The 23330-nt window shown below is 33.4% G+C and overlaps 5 protein-coding genes across 11 annotated transcripts; 2 read left to right on the forward strand and 3 right to left on the reverse strand.

The window, feature by feature from the left end:
• The first annotated feature begins 1875 nt into the window (after window positions 1-1875).
• Window positions 1876-7158, forward strand: LOC130932907 (BTB/POZ domain-containing protein At1g03010-like). 3 transcript variants are annotated; one of them, XM_057862363.1, is made up of 6 exons: window positions 1876-1932; window positions 3176-3271; window positions 3376-3576; window positions 4703-4769; window positions 5011-6222; window positions 6439-7158. In XM_057862363.1, the coding sequence occupies exons 1-6, from the start codon at window positions 1904-1906 to the stop codon at window positions 7018-7020; spliced, it is 2187 nt and encodes a 728-aa protein (XP_057718346.1). In that variant the 5' UTR covers window positions 1876-1903; the 3' UTR covers window positions 7021-7158. The 3 variants fall into 3 exon arrangements, with proteins under 3 accessions (XP_057718346.1, XP_057718348.1, XP_057718347.1); XM_057862365.1 differs by lacking the exons at window positions 1876-1932; window positions 3176-3271; window positions 3376-3576 and adding an exon at window positions 4269-4618 and having other exon boundaries at window positions 6439-7157; XM_057862364.1 differs by lacking the exons at window positions 1876-1932; window positions 3176-3271; window positions 3376-3576 and adding an exon at window positions 4269-4611 and having other exon boundaries at window positions 6439-7157.
• A 1244-nt stretch (window positions 7159-8402) lies between these two features.
• Window positions 8403-11309, forward strand: LOC130932852 (uncharacterized). Of its 5 annotated transcripts, none has more exons than XM_057862295.1 (3): window positions 8403-8861; window positions 10157-10288; window positions 10882-11309. In XM_057862295.1, the coding sequence occupies exons 2-3, from the start codon at window positions 10248-10250 to the stop codon at window positions 11072-11074; spliced, it is 234 nt and encodes a 77-aa protein (XP_057718278.1). In that variant the 5' UTR covers window positions 8403-8861; window positions 10157-10247; the 3' UTR covers window positions 11075-11309. The 5 variants fall into 5 exon arrangements, with proteins under 5 accessions (XP_057718278.1, XP_057718277.1, XP_057718274.1 ...); XM_057862294.1 differs by having other exon boundaries at window positions 9473-10288; window positions 10882-11308; XM_057862291.1 differs by having other exon boundaries at window positions 10036-10288; window positions 10882-11308.
• A 1540-nt stretch (window positions 11310-12849) lies between these two features.
• Window positions 12850-13635, reverse strand: LOC130936520 (monothiol glutaredoxin-S1-like). The gene has a single exon (XM_057866607.1). It carries the CDS (start codon window positions 13510-13512, stop codon window positions 13195-13197), a length of 318 nt encoding a protein of 105 aa, XP_057722590.1. The 5' UTR covers window positions 13513-13635; the 3' UTR covers window positions 12850-13194.
• A 3677-nt stretch (window positions 13636-17312) lies between these two features.
• LOC130936490 (monothiol glutaredoxin-S6-like) lies at window positions 17313-18056 on the reverse strand. The gene has a single exon (XM_057866566.1). It carries the CDS (start codon window positions 17906-17908, stop codon window positions 17600-17602), a length of 309 nt encoding a protein of 102 aa, XP_057722549.1. The 5' UTR covers window positions 17909-18056; the 3' UTR covers window positions 17313-17599.
• A 2323-nt stretch (window positions 18057-20379) lies between these two features.
• On the reverse strand, window positions 20380-23210 carry LOC130935104 (OVARIAN TUMOR DOMAIN-containing deubiquitinating enzyme 5). Its single transcript, XM_057864677.1, has 3 exons — window positions 22986-23210; window positions 22582-22698; window positions 20380-21586 (listed from the first exon to the last, which is right to left on the reverse strand). The coding sequence occupies exons 2-3, from the start codon at window positions 22686-22688 to the stop codon at window positions 20716-20718; spliced, it is 978 nt and encodes a 325-aa protein (XP_057720660.1). The 5' UTR covers window positions 22689-22698; window positions 22986-23210; the 3' UTR covers window positions 20380-20715.
• Between the last annotated feature and the right edge of the window lie 120 nt (window positions 23211-23330).

Raw genomic sequence — 23330 nt, forward strand, 5'->3', positions numbered from 1 at the left:
AATAAGTTGAAGATTTACAATGTTACTGTAAAGTTTGTAACATAAATAGGAGTTAAGACCACCTGCCAGGTGTTCATATATATATAATCATATTTCTTGGATGGAATGGCAATTGTTGGCTGTAAAGCCTGAAATGTTGATAAATAAATTGGTGACACTCTAGAGCATAGAGTAAAAAATTTTACTAGCGCAACATAATATGCGGCGAATCATTTTTACATACCTAAATTTTTCTTTTCCGCACCAATATTTGTGTATTTTATCAGGTTTTGACTATTGATGTGATAGTCATCTAAATTCTTATTAAACGCTATAACTTAATTGAGTTGGATGTGCATAAATATTCTATTTTTACGTGTTCAAATATTAAGAATTCCAAGTTCACAACCATAGAAAATAAAAAAGTTCAATTAATAAGTTGGTTTTTTCAATCAATATCAGTTAATTTTTTATTATATATTTTATATTTTAAATCTTAAATTTTAAATTTTAAATTCTCCAAAAAACAAAAATTATTATTACAATAAAATTTGATAATATTAACTAATTAAAATCTGATTCTCTATTATTATTCAAATAAAAATATATCTATAGTTTGGTATCAAATTATGATATGATTACCCAAGCGGACTATTCGGCCATTGAACAAAAGAAATTGATGGCCTCATGATGACCACCAGATCGATGCAGTGTGAGACCATGATTCATCCAGCAGTTGTCACATTATTAGTAATTGTGATAGCTACACTATCATGACTTGTGTCTTTTATTTTAATGCATACTTGTTAGTTGTTACTTGTTTACCTTTTATTTGGCTCAACATGATGTACTAATTGGTTGTCCATTGAGTCATCAGCTCCATTATCATACACTATATTATATTATGCATCAAAGTAATTATTATTATTAGAGAAAATATACATAAACAATGTAAATGTTAAACAACGTTTAACAACAGTTTAAAAATAGAAAAATTGAATTAATTATTAAAATTAGATTTTCAATTTATTAGAATAATCAACTTTTTAAATTTAAATGATTAAAATTAGACAATATAACATCCTCTTAATATACCGTTACATCAGATTCTTTTCATTTTAACTCACTTTCGTTCCTCTACTCACATCGTCGTTCATCCCGGTCCTCCTTCGTCGCTCAGTCTGACACTCCTCCACCTCCGCCAGTCAACCGGACGCGCCTCCCCTTCTGACGCTCAGCCCAACATGCCTCTCACCCACCGTCTATCCACTGTTGCCGCTGTTTTTATACCACTCTTCGTTCTCCTCCTGCGAGGCCAGCAAAAGTTGTACAGTTTTACTCTCTTAATCATTTCTTCTTCTTCGTTTAATCCTTCATCTTCATCGGTTGAAGGAGCAGCAGCAGTGTTAGTTATTGAGTGGTTTTCTACATCAATGGCCACTTGAATTAGTGGTTGCGTGGTTTTCACTTGAATCGCTAGAGAAGACCTTTCATCCTCACCGGTGACTGCCGCGGGTAGTTATCAAACCGTTGAAGGAGCAGCAGTAGTGTTAGTCGTTGCATCGTTTTCACCACAGCCTTTCAGTAAAACTATTTTATTGGCCAGATAGTCATTTTAGTAAGTACGCAGATGGTTATTTTAATTTTTATGTGAATGGTTATTTGATTGGATTGGGTTTAGTTATATACAATTAAAACATGCTGGATGTTCAATCACTAGGTATGCAGATGATTATTTTTATCCTTAAATGGATGTTTATTTTTACTAGGGGTGAGCGACACCAGTGACGATGTATGGCAAACCAAGCAGCGACGACGAGAAGAAACCTGGCGGCGCTGTTCATTTCCGGTTTAGAGGAGAGCGATGCCGATGAAAGTCTTTGTTGACGAACCAGCGGTAGTGAGTAGAATTCTGATAGTAACGATGGAACTAGTTGGCGACCAAACGACATGGTAAAAAATTAGGAGAAGAAGCTGGTGCTTTGATAAATTAGAATATAATAAATAATTAAAATTTTTAAATTATTGAATAAAATTTTTTGATCGAAGAATTTAAATAAAATATTTTTTTAATTTTATTGAACTAAATTTTCAACCCATTATTTACGTCATTCAGATTTTTCATTATCTACGGAGCCGTATTACTATGCTTCGTAGTTGTTTTCCTGAGCATGCTAGTTGATCTTAAAGCTATGTCTTAAAGAATGTGAACATTTTAAATATTGGAATATTTTTGTAAATAAAATTATACACCAAGACTTACGCGTCATCCAATAATAGATAGTATATATACTAATAATTAAAAAAATGCAACATGCATGATGAATAACCTTCGAGTCATTAAATATTGCAAGATGAACAATACTTTTCATAATTGTAATTTATTCATGTATTTAAGTTGGTCTAGCTAGTGTAAAGAGCAACTTAAATATTTTTTAGGTATTGACTTTTATAGTAACAAAATTGATTTAAAATTAAAACTTTAGTTGAATACAATCTTTAAAATAATATTGATATTAATAAAGAGATATTGTATCATTTAAAAAAAAACTAATAAAATATTGTTATTTGTATATTCATTAAATTTTTTAAATGAACATTATAATTTTATTATGTAACATTGTTAAATTAAAATAAAACTAAGTATTTCAATGACGAATTTTACATTAAATTTTAAATTAATTTTTATAATATATAGTTCCATAAATATTTATATAGTATTATGTGAAATCCAAAATAAAATAAAACTAAAATCGAGCATTGGAGATATTCTTAACTTGTGGTTCTCATTATGACTTGTAATAATCCAACTATTATTTAAATCCGAGCTACTTTAGTGAGCTTTACATATATGAATATATGATAATATTATTATTTATGCTAATCTTTTCATGGTGGGTAGCTTTAGCTAGCCATTATTATTATAACTCTCAAAAGCACTATAATATTCTTGCAGATTCCTACGATTCATGTCAAGAAAACGTTTGATAGTATAAAGGTTAAATTACTAGAAATTATATTCGTACCACTTTTTAGTTCACTTTAAAAGTATATACTTTCTTTTTCTTTTACTGATATAAAAAACAAATCTTTTGCATTATTATTTTTCCTTTAAATACTAAAACGAAAATGCATACACAAACATATAACATTTTTGTTATTGACAAAGTTGTCACATTCCTAGTCCTTTTTATAGGCTTGCATGGCTTCATGTGATTTTCACTTCATCACTAGTCACCACAACTTTTTATTACAGACAGAGTGAAGTGGTCCTCAACAAAAGAAGAATAATGTAAGAAGAAGCAGACACGTGTTTCTTTTATTTTTCATTCTTCAATTTATTATCTTCTTATGTTACTTTAACTGGCATAGATGTATGGAATTGGATTGTTATAGGGTTATAGCATATAGTCCCATTCACATGCAGAGTGACAATTCCTTAGTAGGGTTGGTGCTACTGCAGTGTTATTATCAAAATACTCACAAGTCAAATTTGTTGGAGATGGGAGTTGTAACTGTTGGTGAATTGAAGCCTAGTATTTCTCAAGGGAAAAGGACCTTTCGTCCAAGTTCAAGCATAAGACATGCCAATGAATGGTAATAATAATAATAATCTTCTCTTTGCTTCTTAATCAAGTTTTGATTATTTTTTGCATTTAAAGTGTTTACTACATGTGTGGCATTTATGTACATGAATGAATGATGGAGGGTTCATTAAATTTTCTTGTATGTGCAACCATTTTTCACAGACCTTCTAGTAGTAGTTCTTCAGTTCATTAGATTTGTTCAAAGAACAATACCAGAATTGGTTATAATAGAGGGTGAATTTTGGCACAATAGTATAAGAGCAGAGGTAGTTGGAACCTTAATTTTTGTTTTGCCTTGTCCTGTCTCATCATGCTTTAATTGTGTTTGTTACTGTTTAGTGCATTCCTTCAATCATTGTACCAAAAATCTCTCATATGACTTGGTCACAATGAATCCAAATCAATGTCAGAAAACAACATGTGAGGCATTATATTGATCCGATGGTAATTGGTCAAGCTCTGATCAGATATTGACCTTGATGTAGTAATTTACCAACATGACAGCGGTTTGGCGCTGCATGTTTTGGTGAATGGTTTCAGATCTTTTCATCATGTTTTGCTTTTGTTGAGGACAATAATCACATTTGTGCATCAATTATTATTCTTGTGTTTTTATTATCTTTAGGCCTTAAATGAATGAATTTGATAATAATAATTATAATGATGTGATAATAAGATCTCACCGACTATGTGGTAATAAAAATGAAAATCTTTTGGCTGTATGTGGAAATAGAACAGACAGCCATAGACATCAACTTATTTGACCATACTATAGAATGGCTCAAATGATTTTCCATCTTATCTTTAGGATTCAATGATTTGCATAAATGGGTTCCACGCAATGACATAACCAACCATGCAATATAAATTCAATATTGGAACTTACCTTATCCTCTGCAAAATTTAGGCTTGGGGGCCTATTCTATTTCAAGATTTTGATATTGGAAGATTAGATTGTTTCACTTTTTTCTTATAAGCATTCATTAAATTGCAAAATACAGGCTACACAAGAGGCTCTTTCAAGGTCTATGGTAATTTGGTTTTGGTAATATGTATGCCTCCACTGTTTGCCTTATATTGAAAATTTCCACCCCTATATGATGCAATGATTCAGCTAGATTTGTTTTTTCTTTCAGGCCAATATCTGAAGTCTCTAGTGATCTTACTATTGAAGTAGGAGACTCAAGCTTTCCACTTCACAAGGTATATCCTTATTCTGCCATGCTTATGAAAAAAATATATAATTGATCATAAAATCTTAAGCATATAGTTCCAGGCTTTTTCCTGGGCCTGATATGATGAATTTTTCATGGTTTCAAAGTTCTCCCCATGTAAAAAAAAATGAAAAATAAATCTATTGTTATGGACCTATATATTTAGGTTAATGTTTAGATTAATGGATATATAACAATAAACTAAAGTACTTGGCAACAAATTTTTGCAGTTTCCTCTAGTTTCTAGGAGTGGAAGAATCAGAAAACTGCTGCTAGAAGCAAAAGATTCAAAGGTTTCACGCATAAGTCTCCAAAATGTGCCTGGTGGTATAGATGCATTTGAGCTAGCAGCTAAATTCTGCTATGGAATAAATGTTGAATTCACTCTCTCAAATGTTGCCAAGCTACGTTGCATAGCGCATTTTCTAGAAATGACTGAAGAATTTGCTGAGAAGAACTTGGAGACTAGAGCTGAATCATATCTAAAAGAGTCAGTGCTACCAAGCATACAAAACAGCATAAGTGTTCTTCACCATTGTGAGACTCTTCTCCCAATTTCAGAAGAAATTAACCTTGTTAGCAGGTTAATCAATTCAGTTGCAAACAATGCATGCAAACAACAACTTACCTCTGGATTGCTAAAACTTGATCATACCTTAAATTCTAAGACAATCTCAAACATGGAACCAGAAACTCCCTCAGATTGGTGGGGGAAATCTTTCAATGTTCTTGGCCTTGATTTTTTCCAAAGAGTAATTTCTGTGTTGAAATCAAAGGGACTAAAACAAGATATGATCAGTAAGATTTTGATAAACTATGCACATAGTTCACTACAGGGGATTGCTCTTATTAGGGATCCTCAAGTTGTTAAAGGGAGTTTACTTGACTTGGAAGTAAAGAAAAAACAAAGGGTGGTTGTTGAAGCCATAGTTGGATTACTCCCTAATCAATCAAGGAAGAGCCAGGTTCCAATGGCATTCTTATCATTCCTGTTGAAGGCTGCTATCGCGGCTGGGGCCCCAACTTCTTGCAGGTGTGATTTGGAGAGGCGAATCGGCCTACAACTCGACCAGGCAATCCTAGAAGACATACTAATTCCGGCTAACTCACTTCAGAACACACACAGCACAATATATGACACAGATTCAATCTTGAGGATTTTCTCAATTTTCCTTAACCTTGATGAGGAGGACGATGATGATGATAATGATGGTGGCTGCTTCAGAGATGAAAGCCAAATGGTGTACGACTTCGACAGCCCCGGATCGCCAAAACAAAGCTCAATCCTCAAGGTATCTAAACTGATGGACAACTATCTTGCTGAAGTAGCATTAGACTCAAACTTGTTGCCATCAAAATTCACAGCACTTGCAGAACTACTCCCAGATCATGCACGCATAGTGAGTGATGGACTCTATAGAGCAGTTGATATCTTCCTAAAGGTAAGAGAAGCAGAGAATCCCTTTTCTCCATTACTCTCAATCATTTCGTAGCTTAGTCAAACATGTCAAATTATCTAACAGTTCTTGATTATCATCTTTACACGAAGAGATATCTTTATATGGGTAATTAACATCTATTGTCCATGGCTCAAACACATGGCGTGCGCGTTAGAAATAAAATCATTCATGTACTAATCAATTAGTCTTTTGTTATAGGTTCATCCAAATATAAAGGATTCAGAGAGGTACCGGTTATGCAAAAGCATAGATTGCCAGAAACTGTCCCAAGAAGCATGCAGCCATGCAGCACAGAACGAGAGGCTGCCGGTGCAAATGGCGGTTCAAGTGCTTTACTTCGAGCAAATGAGACTGCGAAACGCGATGAACGGCGGAGGACACCACCACAGCAACAGCTTCTTGTTCGGCGGGCATTTCCCTCAGCGGACGGGAAGCGGTGCCGGAAGCGGCGCCATGTCGCCGAGGGATAACTACGCGTCGGTTCGAAGGGAGAATCGAGAGCTGAAGCTGGAGGTAGCGAGAATGAGGATGAGGCTGACTGATTTGGAGAAAGACCATGTTTCCATGAAACAGGAGCTTGTGAAGTCACAATACCCCGCTAACAAGCTTTTCAAATCTTTCACGAAGAAACTAAGCAAACTCAATTCTCTCTTTCGTTTAAGCACTAGTACTTTTAAGCAATCATCGTTTGGTGCCAGTAATAATAATGCCAAAGGTATCGCTCATTCAGAAACTCATCGCTTTCCTTTTCCAAAAAGAAGACGCCACTCAGTTTCATGACTGCAATGTATATAGTATGCATAAATCATCATTTTCTAATTTCTCTCTCTTACTTCTCCTTCATGTTGCTGCTTTTTAGTGATGGGTTTGTTAGTAATTCTTACAATTCTGGAATACGATTTTAAGTATATGGAAGATTGTCTTCTTGAGTTAAGCTTCATAACAAATGAATATGGCTTACAAATAACTTTTGTTAAGATAATATAACAACAGATTAAGAGGCATCTAAGAATGAAGGAGCAGAGAAGAGACAAAAAGTAAAAAACTATAAAGATCACTCCTCAGTTCTCACAAATTTATGACAACTACTCCTCACAAATTTATAATGGAAAAATCTACTTTTATTGAAATTTGGTCGGTACTTAATCATCAAAAGAAAAAATAAGTAATTCTATATTGTTAGATGTCATTTCATACCATTAAAAATGTTGATGATAACTAATTGATGGCTATATATCACAAATTCTGTTCGCCCCTAGCATTCCTCTTTTATAATATATAAAGGAATTATTTTTTATTTTAAATTTTAAATTTTTAAAAAAAATAAAGGTTAAAAAATAATTTTATAATAAAAAATTAACTATATTGACTAATTAAAAATTGGTTTTACATATTTATTTCATAAATTAAATTATTATATATGTAAAAAAATGTATTTCACCCTGCCTTGCAGACATGCTTTTAGAAGCAAAAAAATTATTAAGGGAAAAAATGCATATAGGAATTAAAGGGGAAAAAATGCCTGGTGCTATTGGTAGCCACTTTTGTTTTTGGTCATTGTCTGGGCCGGATAACCTAGCCAAAACAGAGATACATCTGCAAACATTGGTGAGCAATTTCACTCCTTCGAAACTGAACCACCAATCCGCGCAGCTCTTGGTTATGGTTTCTAACTCGGTATCATTCGCCACCATCACTGTCGCAATGGTTGATGGCAACTGGTTTCTCATGTCTGCCTTTCCATAATATCAGTTCGCATCTTCTTGACCTTTCTTTTTTTGTTTGTTTTTGGTCTGGGCCGAATCTTCTTGACCTTTCTATCGGTAGCTAATTGGAAACTAATATACGAGCTTGATGGGCCATTCTAGTTTGCGCCCAATGGCCATTCCTTTTGGGCCTGAATGAGCCACTGTGATTAACTATGGACTATGGAGAACACAAACCCAGCTGAATGTTCTGAAAACCGGACCGGACCGGCAGGTCGAACCGGTTCAACCGGGGACCAACAAAAAATGGTTCGGTCCAGTGTGTAAAACCGCAGAACCTAAAACCGTTCAAGAACCTCTGAATCGGCCGCTAAACTGGATGGTCGGATCGGACCGGAAGCCGGCCGGTTTAAAAAACGACGTCGTTTCCTTTCTTGAAAGGAAGATTGCACGCGTTATCCACTTATCCCCCTTCTCCAACTCTTTCCTTCAGCAAATGCCATAGCCTCCACCAAAGAAAGCAAACCCTAGCGGCCTCCACCAATCGTTGTCGCCGTCTGTCGGAGTGAGAGACTGCTGCCGCCGTCCGTCGCACTCAAGAACTACCATCTTCGTGGTGTCGGGCCTCTCGCCGGATCCTCCGCTTCGTGTGCTCGCATCTCCCCTCTCTCCTCTGTGCTCGGCTGCTCGCGCCTCCCTCCGCCAGTGAGTGCTCGAGCTGTGCGCGTTGGTTGCTGCTCGTTGTCCGTGGTTGTCTCTGCTCGATTCTGCCTCCAAGTGTCACTCGAGTCTCGTCTCGGTCACTGGCATCTCGTGGTTCGTCTGTCTCGTCGCCGGCGGCAGAAGCAACTCGTGGGGTTGTCTCTTGCTTCGTCGCCTTCTGTGGGGTGGTTGCCGACTCGCCGTCAACCGTTGGTGAGTCCCTGAACCATCGCTTCCCTGTTCTCTCTTTTCCAAATTTTCCTTCTCCCTGTATTTTTGCATGTTGCTGAATTGCTAATCAATAAATTTGCCTTGTTGCTGATCTAAATGTTGCTGTAACTTGAATTTGTTGCTTCCCAGTAACAGAATCATAACAGAATGCTCAGTCAGTGCTTGGTTGATTGGCTTTGCTCACTGATTGTATTTGATGATAGATTTTAAATTTTAAATTTGCACTGCCCATTTTACTGATTCACTGTTCCTTCAGTGTTTTTTTGTTGTTAATCATTGTGATGAGCTTTGTTAAAATTGGGTTGAAAAATGTTAATCTTTCTTCATTTTTCATTGTTCTTAACTTCTGTTCTTATTAAAAAATTGCAACTGGTGATCTTTCAATTTATTATATGCTTCATGTTTTTAATTTCACTCTGCTTCTAGGCTTTGAATCAGTTTATGATAACTGTGATGCAATTATTTATTTGGATAACTGATGTAATTATCGAGTTCAAGAGATTGAGTTTTTCTGTTCTCATTATTAGTAAGACATGGATAGTTTAGAATTTTCTATTTCTTTCCCTTACTTCTGAAGTTCCTTATTTCAAAAGGTTCAGTGTTGGCTTCAACTTTCAAATGGGAATTGGGAACTGGCGAAGATAATAACATCTTCTGGAACTGAGTCTGACCTAGAATTATGCTAGTACACAGTGATGTTTGTTCCATTTGGCTGGACTCAGTGAGACAACTGGGAAATGTTCTTTTTTGGTCTGATTAACTACAATATTTAAACTTGTTAATCATATCTTGTACAATTCAGACAAAAGCAGGGCCTATTTTGGTTGCCATAAATTCCTTCAAGAAAGTTCTTCTGTATTGTATTGAAGCCTACAAGCATAAAAGAATTAAAAGGGCCTGTTTTGTTTTACTTTTTGACTCAATTACTTTAAGGCAATATTGTCTATCTTTAACTTATGCACTGCAATTCAATCCAGTTATTTTTAATGGAAGTATAATGATGTTAATTTTGCATATTTTGATGATTAATTAATTACATTTAGTTGGTGATAGACTGATAGTTTGTGTAGGGTTTTAAATTTGAAAGATATTTTATGATGTTTATTTATAAATTTTATTATTTTATTATGGAATGGTTTTTTCGGTTGAACCACAGTTAGACCGGTTAGACCAGTAAACTAGTGAACCAGTGACTAAAGTAGTTTGATGACCGGTCCGGTTTTCAGAACCTTGCCCAGCTCACTCTGATACCACAAAAAAAAAAAAAAAAAACGCAGCTCACTCCGTCCCTGGAAAGTGGAAACACGACGACGTATTTCACCGAAAGATCACCGTTGGGTTCGATTGTTGCAGTGTCAGTGAGGGATCATGGGGTTTCGAAGTTCGCTGCCATTTTCCGGGCTAATAAGGTGAACCTCTTTTTCATCCTAATCACAATTCGTAGTTGCCCCCGCCCTCTCAATTATGAAATTAGGTTATGTTAATGCTTATTATCGATTTGGGAACATTGCCTTTATATTTCATAATTACATTAGCATTGTTTTTGCGACAAAAAATTGTTCTGTTTGATTGCGCTACTCTGTAATGTAGGAAACTCCTCCGGCTGAAAAGTTTAACAGAATTGGAAATTTTGATGTTGTTTCGTAGAATTTTAAATGCTTAACTTTAACCATTCATATTTCACAAATTGTGAGAATATATAGCAATGTAATCCTTACTTGACTCTTTTTTATTAAAAGGTTATTGATTAAATTTTATATTTCAAAAATTTTTTGGGGGAAAAAATGCATTTTTTTAGTAGAATATAGAGTTGTTTTGTAATTTGCTAAGGGGAAAAAGAGGATCCTCTATGTTGAATTTGTCTCTAAAGTATAACTGTCTTTAATGGTATTCTGAACCCACTAAATGATTTAAGGGTGCATATTAGAGGAGCCTGATCTTTTTGGTAAGTGGGGGTAATTTATTATTATTTCTTATGCAGACTTGTTTGAATGTGTTACAGACAGCTTGAACAAGAGATGGAAACTGTGATTAAAGTATTGCAGCCTGGACCCTTGGGAATCATAGAGCATAAGTTTTCTGCTGAGGAGATTCGTAAGGCTAATGATACTGTCTCTAAGGCTGTGGCCAATTGGCGAACCAATGCAAATTTGCATCACAAAAATCAACTTTTGAAAGACTATATTCAGAAGTGAAATAACTTCAAAGTGCAGGCATATTTTGGCTCTTACATGTGAGGACAGTTTTATTTTAGATCCTCTAAACGTTTTTGAGTTTTGCAAATTTCTTTCTGTACTTATTTATGATGTTGTATTAAACATGTGAACTTTGGTACACATAGCATTAGCTATTGAATCATGTTGACTATTTCACTATAATGAAGATCTTTAGTGAATGAGGAGTGAGGTTAGTCGTTTTTCTTTTGTTATTTAAGTTCATCTATTAGTTTATTCTTGGAGGTATATGATGTTAAAATTAGGTTGCATTTGCCTTATTTGACTAAAGAATGACAAGGAATAAAGTTCTGCTTAGTCGTTTAGGTAGTGATAGCACCAATGAGAAACGATTTAATACACCACTAAGAGCGCCTAAGAGGCATAACTTTTGCGAAAAAATCTGTTTATGTAGGTAGAAAACCGAAGTAGTTCCATTATTTTGTGTTATGTAGTTTTTATATTGGATTTTCTCTATCCCTTGATCAAACATGCATAAAGTTTTCGGTTTGTCTGCTGAAAGATAAAAGAAAGAAACCATGTTATTTTGAAGGAGTTAGATTGGTCGACTGATTAGTTTACTCGTACACTTAAATAAATATTGAGAGTTCGAATTTTACCTTGTGTATACAATAATCTATTGGCCAATGGCCAGAGAATGGCCTGGAAAATCAAAAATGAAAAAAAGCTAATAAAATAATTTCTTAAATAAGAAAAAAAAACCTTTTGAACCCAAAGATATGGTTTTCTATAGTTTAATTGTCATGCATTGAATTCTGTAACCTGTTGTCTGCTGAAAGGTAAAGAAAGAAATCATGCATGCTATTTTAATTTGGAGTTAGGTCCGCTTATATAATAATTCATTGTCATAAACAAATCTTAAATGGAGCTCAAATTAGTGATAAATTAGTCTCTCATCTATCGGATACAAAAATATTATGGAAAATAAAAAAAGTAAAAAAAAAAGGCTAATGGAATTATATTTTTTAAACAAAACAAGAAAAAAGAAAGACCTTTTGGACCCAAAAATTATTGTTTTATATAGTTTGTCATGCATTGAATTCTATAACCTGTTGATGAATCTCTTATATTTTCCATTATACATGCTTTCAAAAAGTTGAATATAGCTTTCTCTTGATAAATCAAGCTAATATAATGCGCAATCTTTTATCATTTGGCTATAGCTATCTTCGATTTCATTAAGAATATTCTTACAAAAATTTCCCAGGTGAAAATAAACTCATTGTATGAATGAAGGGTGTGTTTCTCTCCAAGCATAAGAACATTTAGAGTTTTTTGAAGTTGAATTATTGTTGGCATATACCCTTTGCAAAACAAAAATTGAAAAGGTCTATGGCATATGCGTTTGGGGAACCAATATAAAAACACAAAACCTAGTGCGAGGTCAGTTCTTGGCATCACAGTGGGGACTCAGGATTCCTCAACAAATAAATGCTTCTGCTTCAGAATTTATCTCTATACTTTCTGTTTTTGCCTCTCACTCCCTCTACTTCTCTCTAATTTATCTTAGGATATCCCACCTATAATAAAGTATAGAATATGTCTCTGTGAAATCTATATACATACGAATACAATACTTAAATAAGTTTTGGCACCCTGCATAATTAATCTTCTGTGAAATATATACACATAAATGTGTCCTAAATAGGATACACTATAATAAATGTGCTATATTATAACTGCTCTGGTGGTACAATATTTTCAATTGAAATCTGTGATTGTCTATTACTTGGGGACTGTTATAATGTTATTAGCATATTGTTCATTTTTTTCACATTGCAGAGATTGCACACTGAATTTGGACTTAACTCTTCAAAATCAGATTATTACTCTCCAAAAAGGGACTATAACATGATAGAGCCATCTATGACTATGATGATGTAAAAGCTTAACTACTTGCATTATACAAAATTAGGATTAGGATAACAAGATTCAACAAGAGAAGAACACAAGAAGCATTGCTAGAAGAAGGTCTATACTCATCGGGGTTCCCAAGAACAATACTAGAACCTCTTATTTGCTCATGTGAGTTGAAGTGAAAGGGTGGAATTTACTTTGCAATTGGATAGCTATAGCTACAGCTACCTACTCCAGATGAATATAGCTTTAGCCCTTAGTAGCAATTGAGCAAGCTTGTTTTGAACATTGAGACTTATGAGTTCATCAGCACCACCTATGAATTGCTGTCCAATGAACACCGCCGGCACGCCTGGCCGGCTGCCGAGCTGGACCAGTGCTCTCTCTACTTGCTGACCATTTGGCAACTTGTCAAGCTCAATCATTGCAGGGTTTGCACCAAAGCTTTTTATCAGAGCCTTCACTGTGTGGCTCATGCAACAAGTGCTCTTGCTGAAGATCACCACTGGCTTCTCAGCAGTCAACATTGTCAACACATCCATTACTAATAAGGCTATAGAGCTTATAATATAATCTAATATATAGTTTGATATAATATTATAAAGTAACTACTAACTAGAGAGAAAGATAGGCAATTTATGTCTTTGGGTTTCTGGTTTGGTTTGGTTTTGGTTTAGTATGTGTAACTTTGAGATCAATAGGTGGTCTATTTATACCATCATTGCACTTGGTTTATTCTATTAGATGAGATTGGAAGGTTTCTTTCACTCACATACAGAGAAGAATAAACATCTGGAAAAGAATAAACGTTTTTGGTATATAAATAAAAAGTTCTGTCATCAATGGATTCCCAAATTGCCCTTTCTGATTGCTTGATTTTTAACCCATGTATCCTTTTGTAGAGTGAATGATAAGTGTAACTCATGGTTAGAGACTTAAAGTCAATGTATCCAACCCATGTTCTTGGCTATGTTAGCGTAGCACATAGACTCACATTCATGTTGCAATTTTAGCTTAGAATATTTCAAAGAACATTGTGAAAATTATTCCAGGAGTCTACTTAATTATCAATCATCTTAATCTTTCTTTTTTCTTGTGCCTAATCACTTAATCAGTAATATTCAAAATTTAGCATAATTACATTATTATTTAATTAACTGTAGCAGTGTTTTGACATGATAGAAACTAACTATACCTACTGTTGTTTTTGTTGAAGGGGAATCTGATCAAAATGAAGTGAACGGAGTTGAGTTTATCTATTGACAGCAAGTAGCAACTTTTTCCATGCCTTAACAATATTCCCACAAAGTTCAAGTACCAAATACCCAAAGATAAGTTGAAAGGTGAAGAACTAAAAATAAAAATAAGAAAAAGATTTTTTTTTTTTAATTTATGGAAGGGTGGGGGCATATAATAGATGCTTATATAATAAAGTTATATACAGTGCACAATAATAGCATTTTTCTTTTAATGGTTACCATGGTTGATTGGTCATTCATATCATGAAAATCTAAATATCCTTATACCTTATATAGCCATGAAGGAACACAAAACTCTATTCATTGGGTAGCCATAGAATTTTGCTTTTTTATTTTTTTTGCTGCACGTTGAATAGAGAAAGATGCTAGAAAGATGTTGAGTTTTTATGTGCTTTCTGCTTTGAGCATATGGTTTTCATTTAAATATATTAATTATGTAACTTTGCATGGTCTCATGCTGTTTCCAGTTCAATGTATATGATTGTATGGCTAGTATTTTTGGTAAAGTATTTAGGCACTAATTAAAGAGGTTATTATATTCGTATTAATCTAATCAAATACTATTATAGTCAATAGTTAAAAAAGCAGTATTCGGTAGCACGTTACTACTTCTTCATGAATTACTTTTTTATTAAGAAAATTATCTTAAGTTCTTATAACATAGGTTTTAACCTTTTTCTTGAGTAGTTTTTGTTGACGGATGATATGAGAGACTTGTCAAGCCATTTTTTCTCCCTCTAATCAATAGTTGAGTCTAATTAATAACCAAAACTTTTATTTTACAAGTCCTTTTTTTTTTATGATATATATCTTTTAAGTCGGTAAAAGACTAGTTCGTTACAAATTTAAATTTTATTTAAGAATTTATTATTATCCAATGATTATTATATGGTGGAAACTCAGGTAAAGTCGACTTCACGTAAAGTTGATACCTGAGAGCCGTTAGATAATTTGACTGATTTGACTAAATTTTCATCTAACAACTTTCAAATATCAATTTCACGTGAAATCGACTTCATCTGAGTTTTCACCTTATTATATATATAAATTTGCGATATTTATTTAAAGTGAACACTATTTTACAAGTTATTCTGAGTAAAGCAAGAATTGAGTTGTCACAAAATCAAATCCACATCCTTATAGAATAATATAAGCTATTTCTTGTTAGTGCAACTAATGCTTTGGTGAGAATAGCAGTGAACTGCGAAATCATGCACACAATGTCTTCAAATGTCTTCAAATGTTGTCATTATTACTTCCACAAAGATGTATGTGAGGGGTAGAGACTAGAGAAGAGAGGGGAGTGATTCCTTTGCACCCATTTTAATTGGTTATTAGAGAGAAAAAAACAAGATATCTAAATAGTTCAATATCATCCTGATTTAGATTTGGATCCAATAGGGATCTTACTTTTATGCCAGGCATTTTTGCCAATAACAGATAACATTAAAAATGTGCATGTTCATTTTTGTATGTATATATACACAGATTATTCGCAATGTTCTAGTAAGAGAATTTTCCACGTGCCATCAGCTTGTAAAAACAACCCTTGGCTCCAAGTTTTCAATTGTGTCAACCACCTTTGTTCCATCAATCTCAATAAACGGCTCAAACATAAATCAAAGGGCCAACTCTTTTGTACGGTTCCTTTGATCCTCACAATGCCTTCATTATCTGCTATCTATGCTGAAAAAGTGCACAACCATCAAATCATGAGATCGATTTATCTTTGTTTTTTTTTTTTTTGAGTTAATTATTAATTAATTAAGTATTGGTGTTTGATACGGAAACGAAAACGATATATGCTTTCACTAATAATCACAATATCTACCTACTTTTGGTGAAGCTTTATTTTGAATTTTCATACTATATGTGCTTGTTAGAGCAGGTGAAAGAATAATTAAGGTAGAAAAATTTGGAATGATAATCACTTCACGCAAACTTATAATTATTAGCATAGTAAAAAAAAAAAAATGTGAGAATATATGATTAAGCTTCTCAGTCACATTTTGCTATTGACTATTATTATTTTCTTCCATTAGTGTGTCAATGTGTCATTATTTGTCATACATGCACAAAGTTATGTAAACTTGATGAAATATGTAAACGACACGTCTTAACCTTAACTAGATTAGGACAAGTTTTCAATTTAAAACTTTCAGTTAAAAATGTGAATGTTAAATATGAAATATAAATGTTAAAGAGATATCTTAAAAGCAAGACTACCTATAACCAAGTGTCAAAATTCGAATTTCATTTTATACAGTAATTTATTAACTAGCGACAATTATTAAATAAAGTTTCGATTTGCGACGAATAAATTCTTAATTTATTGTAATGAAAGATAGCATAGGCAACCAAAATAAATATTAAAGGTGCAGCATATTATATATGCAAAACTTTGAATTCCATTTTTAACTTCTAAGTACTTAGAGATTGGCAGAGTCAACAAAATGGTAGTTATAGCGTGAAATATCAGCGAGATGTTTGTATATCAACAAAATTGTATTTTATATATATATATATTAAATCGTGCATAAATTTACATCTCTAAAGTGATTAGTCACACGAATATATTTTTATGTAAGGATAATAATAATTAAAAATTATTAAATAATAATTACATATAAAATATGCGTCTAACATTTTCATATCAACAACATTTAATGTATATTTGTACATTATATCACCTTTAAAATGCTATTGCAATTTAAGAAAGCGTTATAGTTTCAGTATGTACGATATATTGTAAAGCTAATAATTAGTTTTAAATTAATAAGAGTAAAGTAATAAATAAATTTTAAAAATTTATAGTTTAGATAAATTAATTGTTAAAAAAATATTAATAAAATCTTTTAATGTGAACACACTATTTTTAAATTAATCCTTATGATTAAAGTATGTAAAAGGTTTTAGTTTAAACTAACTTATCTATTTTTATGATTCTAAAAAACTACATTGATAATTTTTTTAAAAAATTAATATATTCAAAATATAAATTTTTAGGAATTTATTTGTCACTTTACTAAATTAAAATTGAAATAGATGATGAACATACATAAAGTAAAACAATACATCATGCATAGCAATAACGCGCCAAATTTTCATTATGTTGAAATTAAAGTATCCATAATATAAGTAGTGCATGGTAACTACTCATAATAAGTGATATTATATATCACTCATGCATTCATAGTACTATATATATATATAATATTAATCATATAGCTAATGTTGCTCACTAATTAATTAACTAGATATACATAGCAAGAGTACGTAACATAGAAATACATATATGCATATGTAACTATATATCCTTATATTATAGACTATAGTAGTAGTAGTGATTTAATTTTGGTTACGTTGATGATCAAATCCAAATAGCCTTAGCATCTTTGAGCAATGGAACTAACTCATTCCTGACATGGAGGCTCATGATTCTCTTAGAACCACCAATGAATTGTTGGCCTATGAACACAGCTGGCACACTTGGCTGGCACCCCATTCGGATCAACTCATTCTCAATCTGCTCTCCATTTGAGATCTCATCAAGCTCATAAACAGTTGCATTTGCACCAAAGCTTCTTATCAGTGATTTCATGGAGTGACTCAAGCAACACGTGCTCTTGCTGAATATCACCACTGGCTTCTCAGCCACCATGCTCGCCACACCTTCCATCTTCAATGATTATTATTATTATAATATGTATATGTGTTTATATGAATGATATATGTAAAGTGAGAATTGATGAAGGGTTATTTATAAGGTGGTGTGTGAGGGGGTGGGGTTGTTATTGCATTGCCGACCCATGATTGAAAAAAAATAAAATGATGGAAAATAAAGGGAATAATAAGATAGAAGAGAAGATTTGAAGAGTATTCTCGATAAATAATGTACCTTTTATTGTACTGCACTTGCATTGCATCAATATCTATCATACATAACAACTTGCCTTATAGCTAGCTGTTAAGGTCGATCTAATTCTTCAAAGAATAAGATTCATCAGAAATATGTGCATCAAAGAGAGCATATCTTTTTTCTTTTTTTCACAAAATGGAAATAATAAATGCTTGCCTTAGCTTCTATTATTTTGCGCCACATCTTATCATCATCGTCATAACAACACAGAAGTATACACTATATATGCTACTATTATTGCTATGTGACTATGTGTGTGTTATCTCTTCATTTTTGGAGCATCTACTACTAAGGTTGAGAGAAAATAATAAAGAAAGTGGTCCTAAATAAAACACTACTCATGAGCAACTTTATTTATTTTATATATTTTCTTTGTAAGATTCTCACCCCTTCCGATCCGTAGTAGAAAAATTGAAGATATATTTGGTACCATGGTACTCATCTAAGGACAAAATCAAACATACGTACGTAGTCCTACTTATATTAATGATCGTGCAGGAATGTTTATAGATTATTATAACCAATAACTATAGTCTATATATATAGCATATGGAAACGTGTTCATGGTTATTATTATATGACTTCCTTGATTATTGGATGGGAAAACTTAGGGGGGGAGGGGGGGAAGAAATATAATAAATTTTTGTGTTAGTATGTTTCTTTGAACTATGTCATACAAAAATAATTAATGTTTGTAGGTATAATAATGGCAAACTTGCATTAGCAAATTTATCAGAAAGTCTAGTGGTTAGTTTGCTAGTGGTGAGGTTTGAATCTTACTTTGTGCATATAATAATTTATTGGTTAACAACAAATTTTTAAATATAACTCTGATACTATTAGTCCTTAATCTTTCATATTGGAAGAACTGTGGGAAAAAAAAAATAGAAAGCATATTAACTGTTATATAATGCACGGTCCCTTTGGTATATTTACATTATCTTCTGTTGGATTTTAATTATTAATATTAGATCAAGATCAAAGGTAATGAAAAGAAAGGAAATGCATATGGTTATTGAAGAATAAAATGGAGGTCAAGAAATTTCGAGAGTTATATCACTTGAGGAATCCGTTACATAATACATACATTGTGGTCTCCAAGCTCATATAGGCGTGAAGATCCTTCGATTTTGCTAGAGAAGTTCTTTTTTTTTTTTTTACGTATTACTTACTATTTATTTATTTATTTATTTTTGTCAGAGTGAGAGATTAGAGATTTAACATCATAAATGGATAACACTTTTAAGTAACAGAATGTGCTTCAAGAACCCTAACTCTTGTATTACTTACCTCTTGCTATCTTGGTATGCAGATATAGGCTTTTTGTGATTAAGTTGTATTCTATTGTCTTAGTGGGATTTCAAGAAATCATGGAGCCTCACGAGTCACGATGATGCATAGTTATCTCCAAATGTCTCTTCTACCTTAGATATTTCCTTAAGCAGTGATCATAAAATATATGAATGGATATATTCTATTTGGTTCATTAAAAATAAAAAAGAAAAAGAAAACATTTGAAACTAAAGGGTAAAGGCCTCTATTATGATCTTACCTTGCCTCAACCACGAGTTGAAACTCAGCATTGGTAACAATTCGATAGGGGGAATATATTGTAGAAGTGATTATGAGAGAGACAAATTAAGATAGAAATGGAATAAGAATATATGGTAAAAAATAAAATAAATAAAGTTGTGGCGGAGCGTGACAAAGACACAAGAATAAAAAGAAAACGAGGACGGTTTTCAGCATACAAGATTGTAAATTAAGGAACCTAGACACAGTTTCTCTCGTTGTTCCAAGCTGTTTATGCTTCAACTTTAACCCTTTTATAGATGCAAAGCAAAGTATTCCCTTTGCTGAATGTTCAACAACATAAAATTTGAGCTGCTCAAAATTTGAATTATGTTGATCAAAATCATTTACGTGGATCACAATGGTTCAATGAGCATGTCAATGACACAGGACTAAGCCAGCGGAATCTTTAGGTAAAAGTAAAACCTACTCGTTTACCTTCATTTGGCCACGTGGCAGAAAACTTTAGTTGTTAGATATTTAGATATAACATGGTATAGTTGGGGGTGAATAGAAAAAAATTAATATACATGTCCAAGTTTACTAGACTAAACCCTTGGCACTTGCATAGCAAATAGCCAAATACTAATGGGCACTGAAAAAAGTAAAGATTGCAGTACTTCCCCCCAAAATTACCTAACTATTAAAGGTGAAAAAAATGGAGGAGAAACAAAAATATATAACACCTTAAAGTGTGCATTATAAAAATACAATAAAACTAAAGTGTGCATTATGTTAGAGCAAATATCTCCCCTCATATATGGATTTAGGTAAACCATTCAAAATCAGGCAGACGCCATAAGAAAAATTTTGATACATAACTATCAAATATAACTTATCCAGAAATCATACAGTAGAGAAATGTACAGTTATAATAACCATTACCAAATAACAACTTCGGTTCCAAGAGATCTTCCATCAAATGTTTGGCTTCTAAGAAAAATGCTACAAGGCAACATCGTCATAAAAATGCTTCTTGTGATATACCCATCAGATCATGCTGGGACCACAGAATTATAATGCTCACCAAGTCCAAAAGCATGCTTGTGGTAGGAAAGCATAATACTTGAACTCGATGAGGCAGTGGTAGCAGCGGATTTATACTCCTTCCCCATCTCCACATCCGGGAAGGAGCCGGAAAATATCATAATATGCTTCTTCAAGCAGTGAGTCAAGGCACCAAGCTCTAACTGTCCTCCCCATAAAGCCGTGGATTCCACCTCTTTACAATAGTTTTCAAATTTCTCAGCAAGTGTTTCATCTGAATCATCTTCGATCAAATTTTCTGAAAGGAAAAACGGAAGGAACTCAGCTGAATGCTTTCTCATATAAGCAGCTGCCATTTCTCGAAGTTCTTGGTATGTATGAGGTGATCTACCGCCAGAGAGGAGGGCCAGCTGATCCTCAACAGCTCTATAGAGGCAGTGCCCATCAGGCTTTATTTCACACACAGTTAAACCGAGAGGCTTCAACTTCTTTTCCAATTTTTCATTTTCAATTGTACGATCACTTATAGTGTCACTCTGCTCTGCTTGGATTCTCTGCTCCCTTTCTGCTTCTTGTTGAGCTCTTCGGTCACGCTTCTGTTGGGCCTTGCTAACCCTTGCACGGTCAGGCTGATTGGCAACAGATACTCCAGCTATGGCCTTTATCAAACTGTCTAAATTTCCCTTTTCATTCCCATTACCACCACTGCTATAGCCTAATTCAGCCCGTTCTTTTGCATGTTTCTCTTTAAGATTAGCAGAAAGTCGAGTAACCTCGTCCTCCACTTGTTTCTTCTTAGCTTTCTGTTCAGCCTTGCTACCTCTAGCTGCTGCCTTTTTCATTTCAATTTCTTTTTTCTGCAGTTGTGATATCTCTTTCCTGAAAGTACATAGTCATCATGGAGAAATGTGTCACATGCGACAAGAACCAGAAAAACTAAGAAGTAATAAAACGTATACAGTCTAGAGTGAATGAAGTGATACTTTTGTAATTACAATTTAAACAAATAAAAACAAGAGACAAACAAGTTTGAGATCAGTAATGTGATTCAAATGTTGAAATATCTGAAAATCCATAGGAAGAACCTAATGAAAACTCATGGCCACACCTTTGATATCTTATTCATACGCATATATAAAGGAAAAATTAAAACCTTAGCTAAAATGAAATTAAAATAATAAGATTTATTAGTTTATGCATTTACTTATAAGAAAATTGACAAGAATGGGAAGAAACAAAGAAGGTAATGGCAGCACCAATATAGAAGAACAATGCTAAAGTATCGCAATGAACTCTGAAGTCCATGAATCATGCCTTAAGTATAGTTATAGAAACCTTTCATTTGAGGGTCAAGAAATTTGCTAAGGTTTTGAAAAAGAAACAGCCTTGCCCATACATTTACTAGGAGACAATATGTAAGCACAGGGTTTTCCTCTGAAGTTTGAACATCTGGATGGTTGTGGGGGGAAGCTGACACATACCAATTACAAGATACATTGATATTACTTCTCATCAATAATTAGGAAGCCCATCTGAAATACATTTCATCAACAGAATGAATACTTTACAAGTAAAGTTTGTGTATACCGTGACTACTTTCAAGTTCAACATGTTATGTCGATGGTAAACTACTGAAAAATTATCCTGGATACTCTTCTTATATATAGTGTCCCTTATATCATTAACTAGGTTATTGAAGCTACAGTGCTGTCTAAACACCACGAATTCACCATAAACTCTTCTCTCTTGCTTAGCCACAGAAATGAACTACAACAATTTCTACTTAATACCATAGATTCCATGACAAATAGATCCTACTACATGAACATGCAGAACCAAATAGATTCACTAAAATGACAAGACTAAAACATCACCTGTGCCGCGAAAGCATCTCATCACGAGTTTCCTTCTTCTTTTCAGTTCCATTGTCTGAAATCACTTCTTCCTGCACCTGCTCCTCAATTTCCTGGCTATCCTCCATTGGACCAACTCTAAAACAAATAAATAGATATTAATCAAAAATATCTTACAGTTATAAGAAATCATATGCAAACATCAACAAGAAAAGAATCGAAAGCAAACTAAGCATCGAAGTTAGAAAGGAAACAGTGAGGCTATACGCTATGCAACAAATTCTCAAAATTAGACAGTTAAACCTGGATCAACCAATGCCAAATTTTATTGAAAAAAAAAAAGAACCGCGAAAATAAATGGAAGATGCAATGAGTTTAGAAAGCAACAACAGAACAAAGATAAAGGAGAAGGGGAAAATTGAAACCACTGCTTGCAGCCACCGATGGGGAGGAAGTAGCCTGCAGCCGCCGCAAAGAGACGAAATTATGGAAGATGCATCAAAGAAAGAACAATGATTTTATTTCAGAAACAAATGAGACAGAGTTGAGTTTTGGGGACAATGAAAAAGTGAAACCCTAGTGTTAGTCGGTGAAACACGAGTATGGTTATCATGGAATACGTTTTATAAATTTTATTATAAAATAATTAAAGTTTTATAAATTTTATTATAAAATAATTAAATCTAAAATATAATCTATACTAATATATTAATACTAATATACTAATAAAACTTATAAACACCATATGGAGCTTAAGAAAAAGAATTCAC

The sequence above is a fragment of the Arachis stenosperma genome, chromosome 6, assembly GCF_014773155.1.
Source record: "Arachis stenosperma cultivar V10309 chromosome 6, arast.V10309.gnm1.PFL2, whole genome shotgun sequence".
In the NCBI taxonomy this organism is placed as follows: domain Eukaryota; kingdom Viridiplantae; phylum Streptophyta; class Magnoliopsida; order Fabales; family Fabaceae; genus Arachis; species Arachis stenosperma.

What these genes read in the sequence shown, in the direction of transcription:
- LOC130932907 (XM_057862363.1), top strand. Translation starts at nt 1,904, where the DNA reads ATGGAACTAGTTGGCGACCAAACGACATG. An exon ending in GTTGGCGACCAAACGACATG is followed by an intron (nt 1,933 to 3,175) that starts GTAAAAAATTAG and finishes TCCTTTTTATAG; the next exon opens with GCTTGCATGGCTTCATGTGA. An exon ending in CTCAACAAAAGAAGAATAAT is followed by an intron (nt 3,272 to 3,375) that starts GTAAGAAGAAGC and finishes GGATTGTTATAG; the next exon opens with GGTTATAGCATATAGTCCCA.
- LOC130932852 (XM_057862295.1), top strand. Translation starts at nt 10,248, where the DNA reads ATGGGGTTTCGAAGTTCGCTGCCATTTTCCGGGCTAATAAG. An exon ending in CCATTTTCCGGGCTAATAAG is followed by an intron (nt 10,289 to 10,881) that starts GTGAACCTCTTT and finishes AATGTGTTACAG; the next exon opens with ACAGCTTGAACAAGAGATGG.
- LOC130936520 (XM_057866607.1), bottom strand. Translation starts at nt 13,512, where the DNA reads ATGGATGTGTTGACAATGTTGACTGCTGAGAAGCCAGTGGTGATCTTC.
- LOC130936490 (XM_057866566.1), bottom strand. Translation starts at nt 17,908, where the DNA reads ATGGAAGGTGTGGCGAGCATGGTGGCTGAGAAGCCAGTGGTGATATTC.
- LOC130935104 (XM_057864677.1), bottom strand. Translation starts at nt 22,688, where the DNA reads ATGGAGGATAGCCAGGAAATTGAGGAGCAGGTGCAGGAAGAAGTGATT. An exon ending in GAGATGCTTTCGCGGCACAG is followed by an intron (nt 21,587 to 22,581) that starts GTGATGTTTTAG and finishes ATGTACTTTCAG; the next exon opens with GAAAGAGATATCACAACTGC.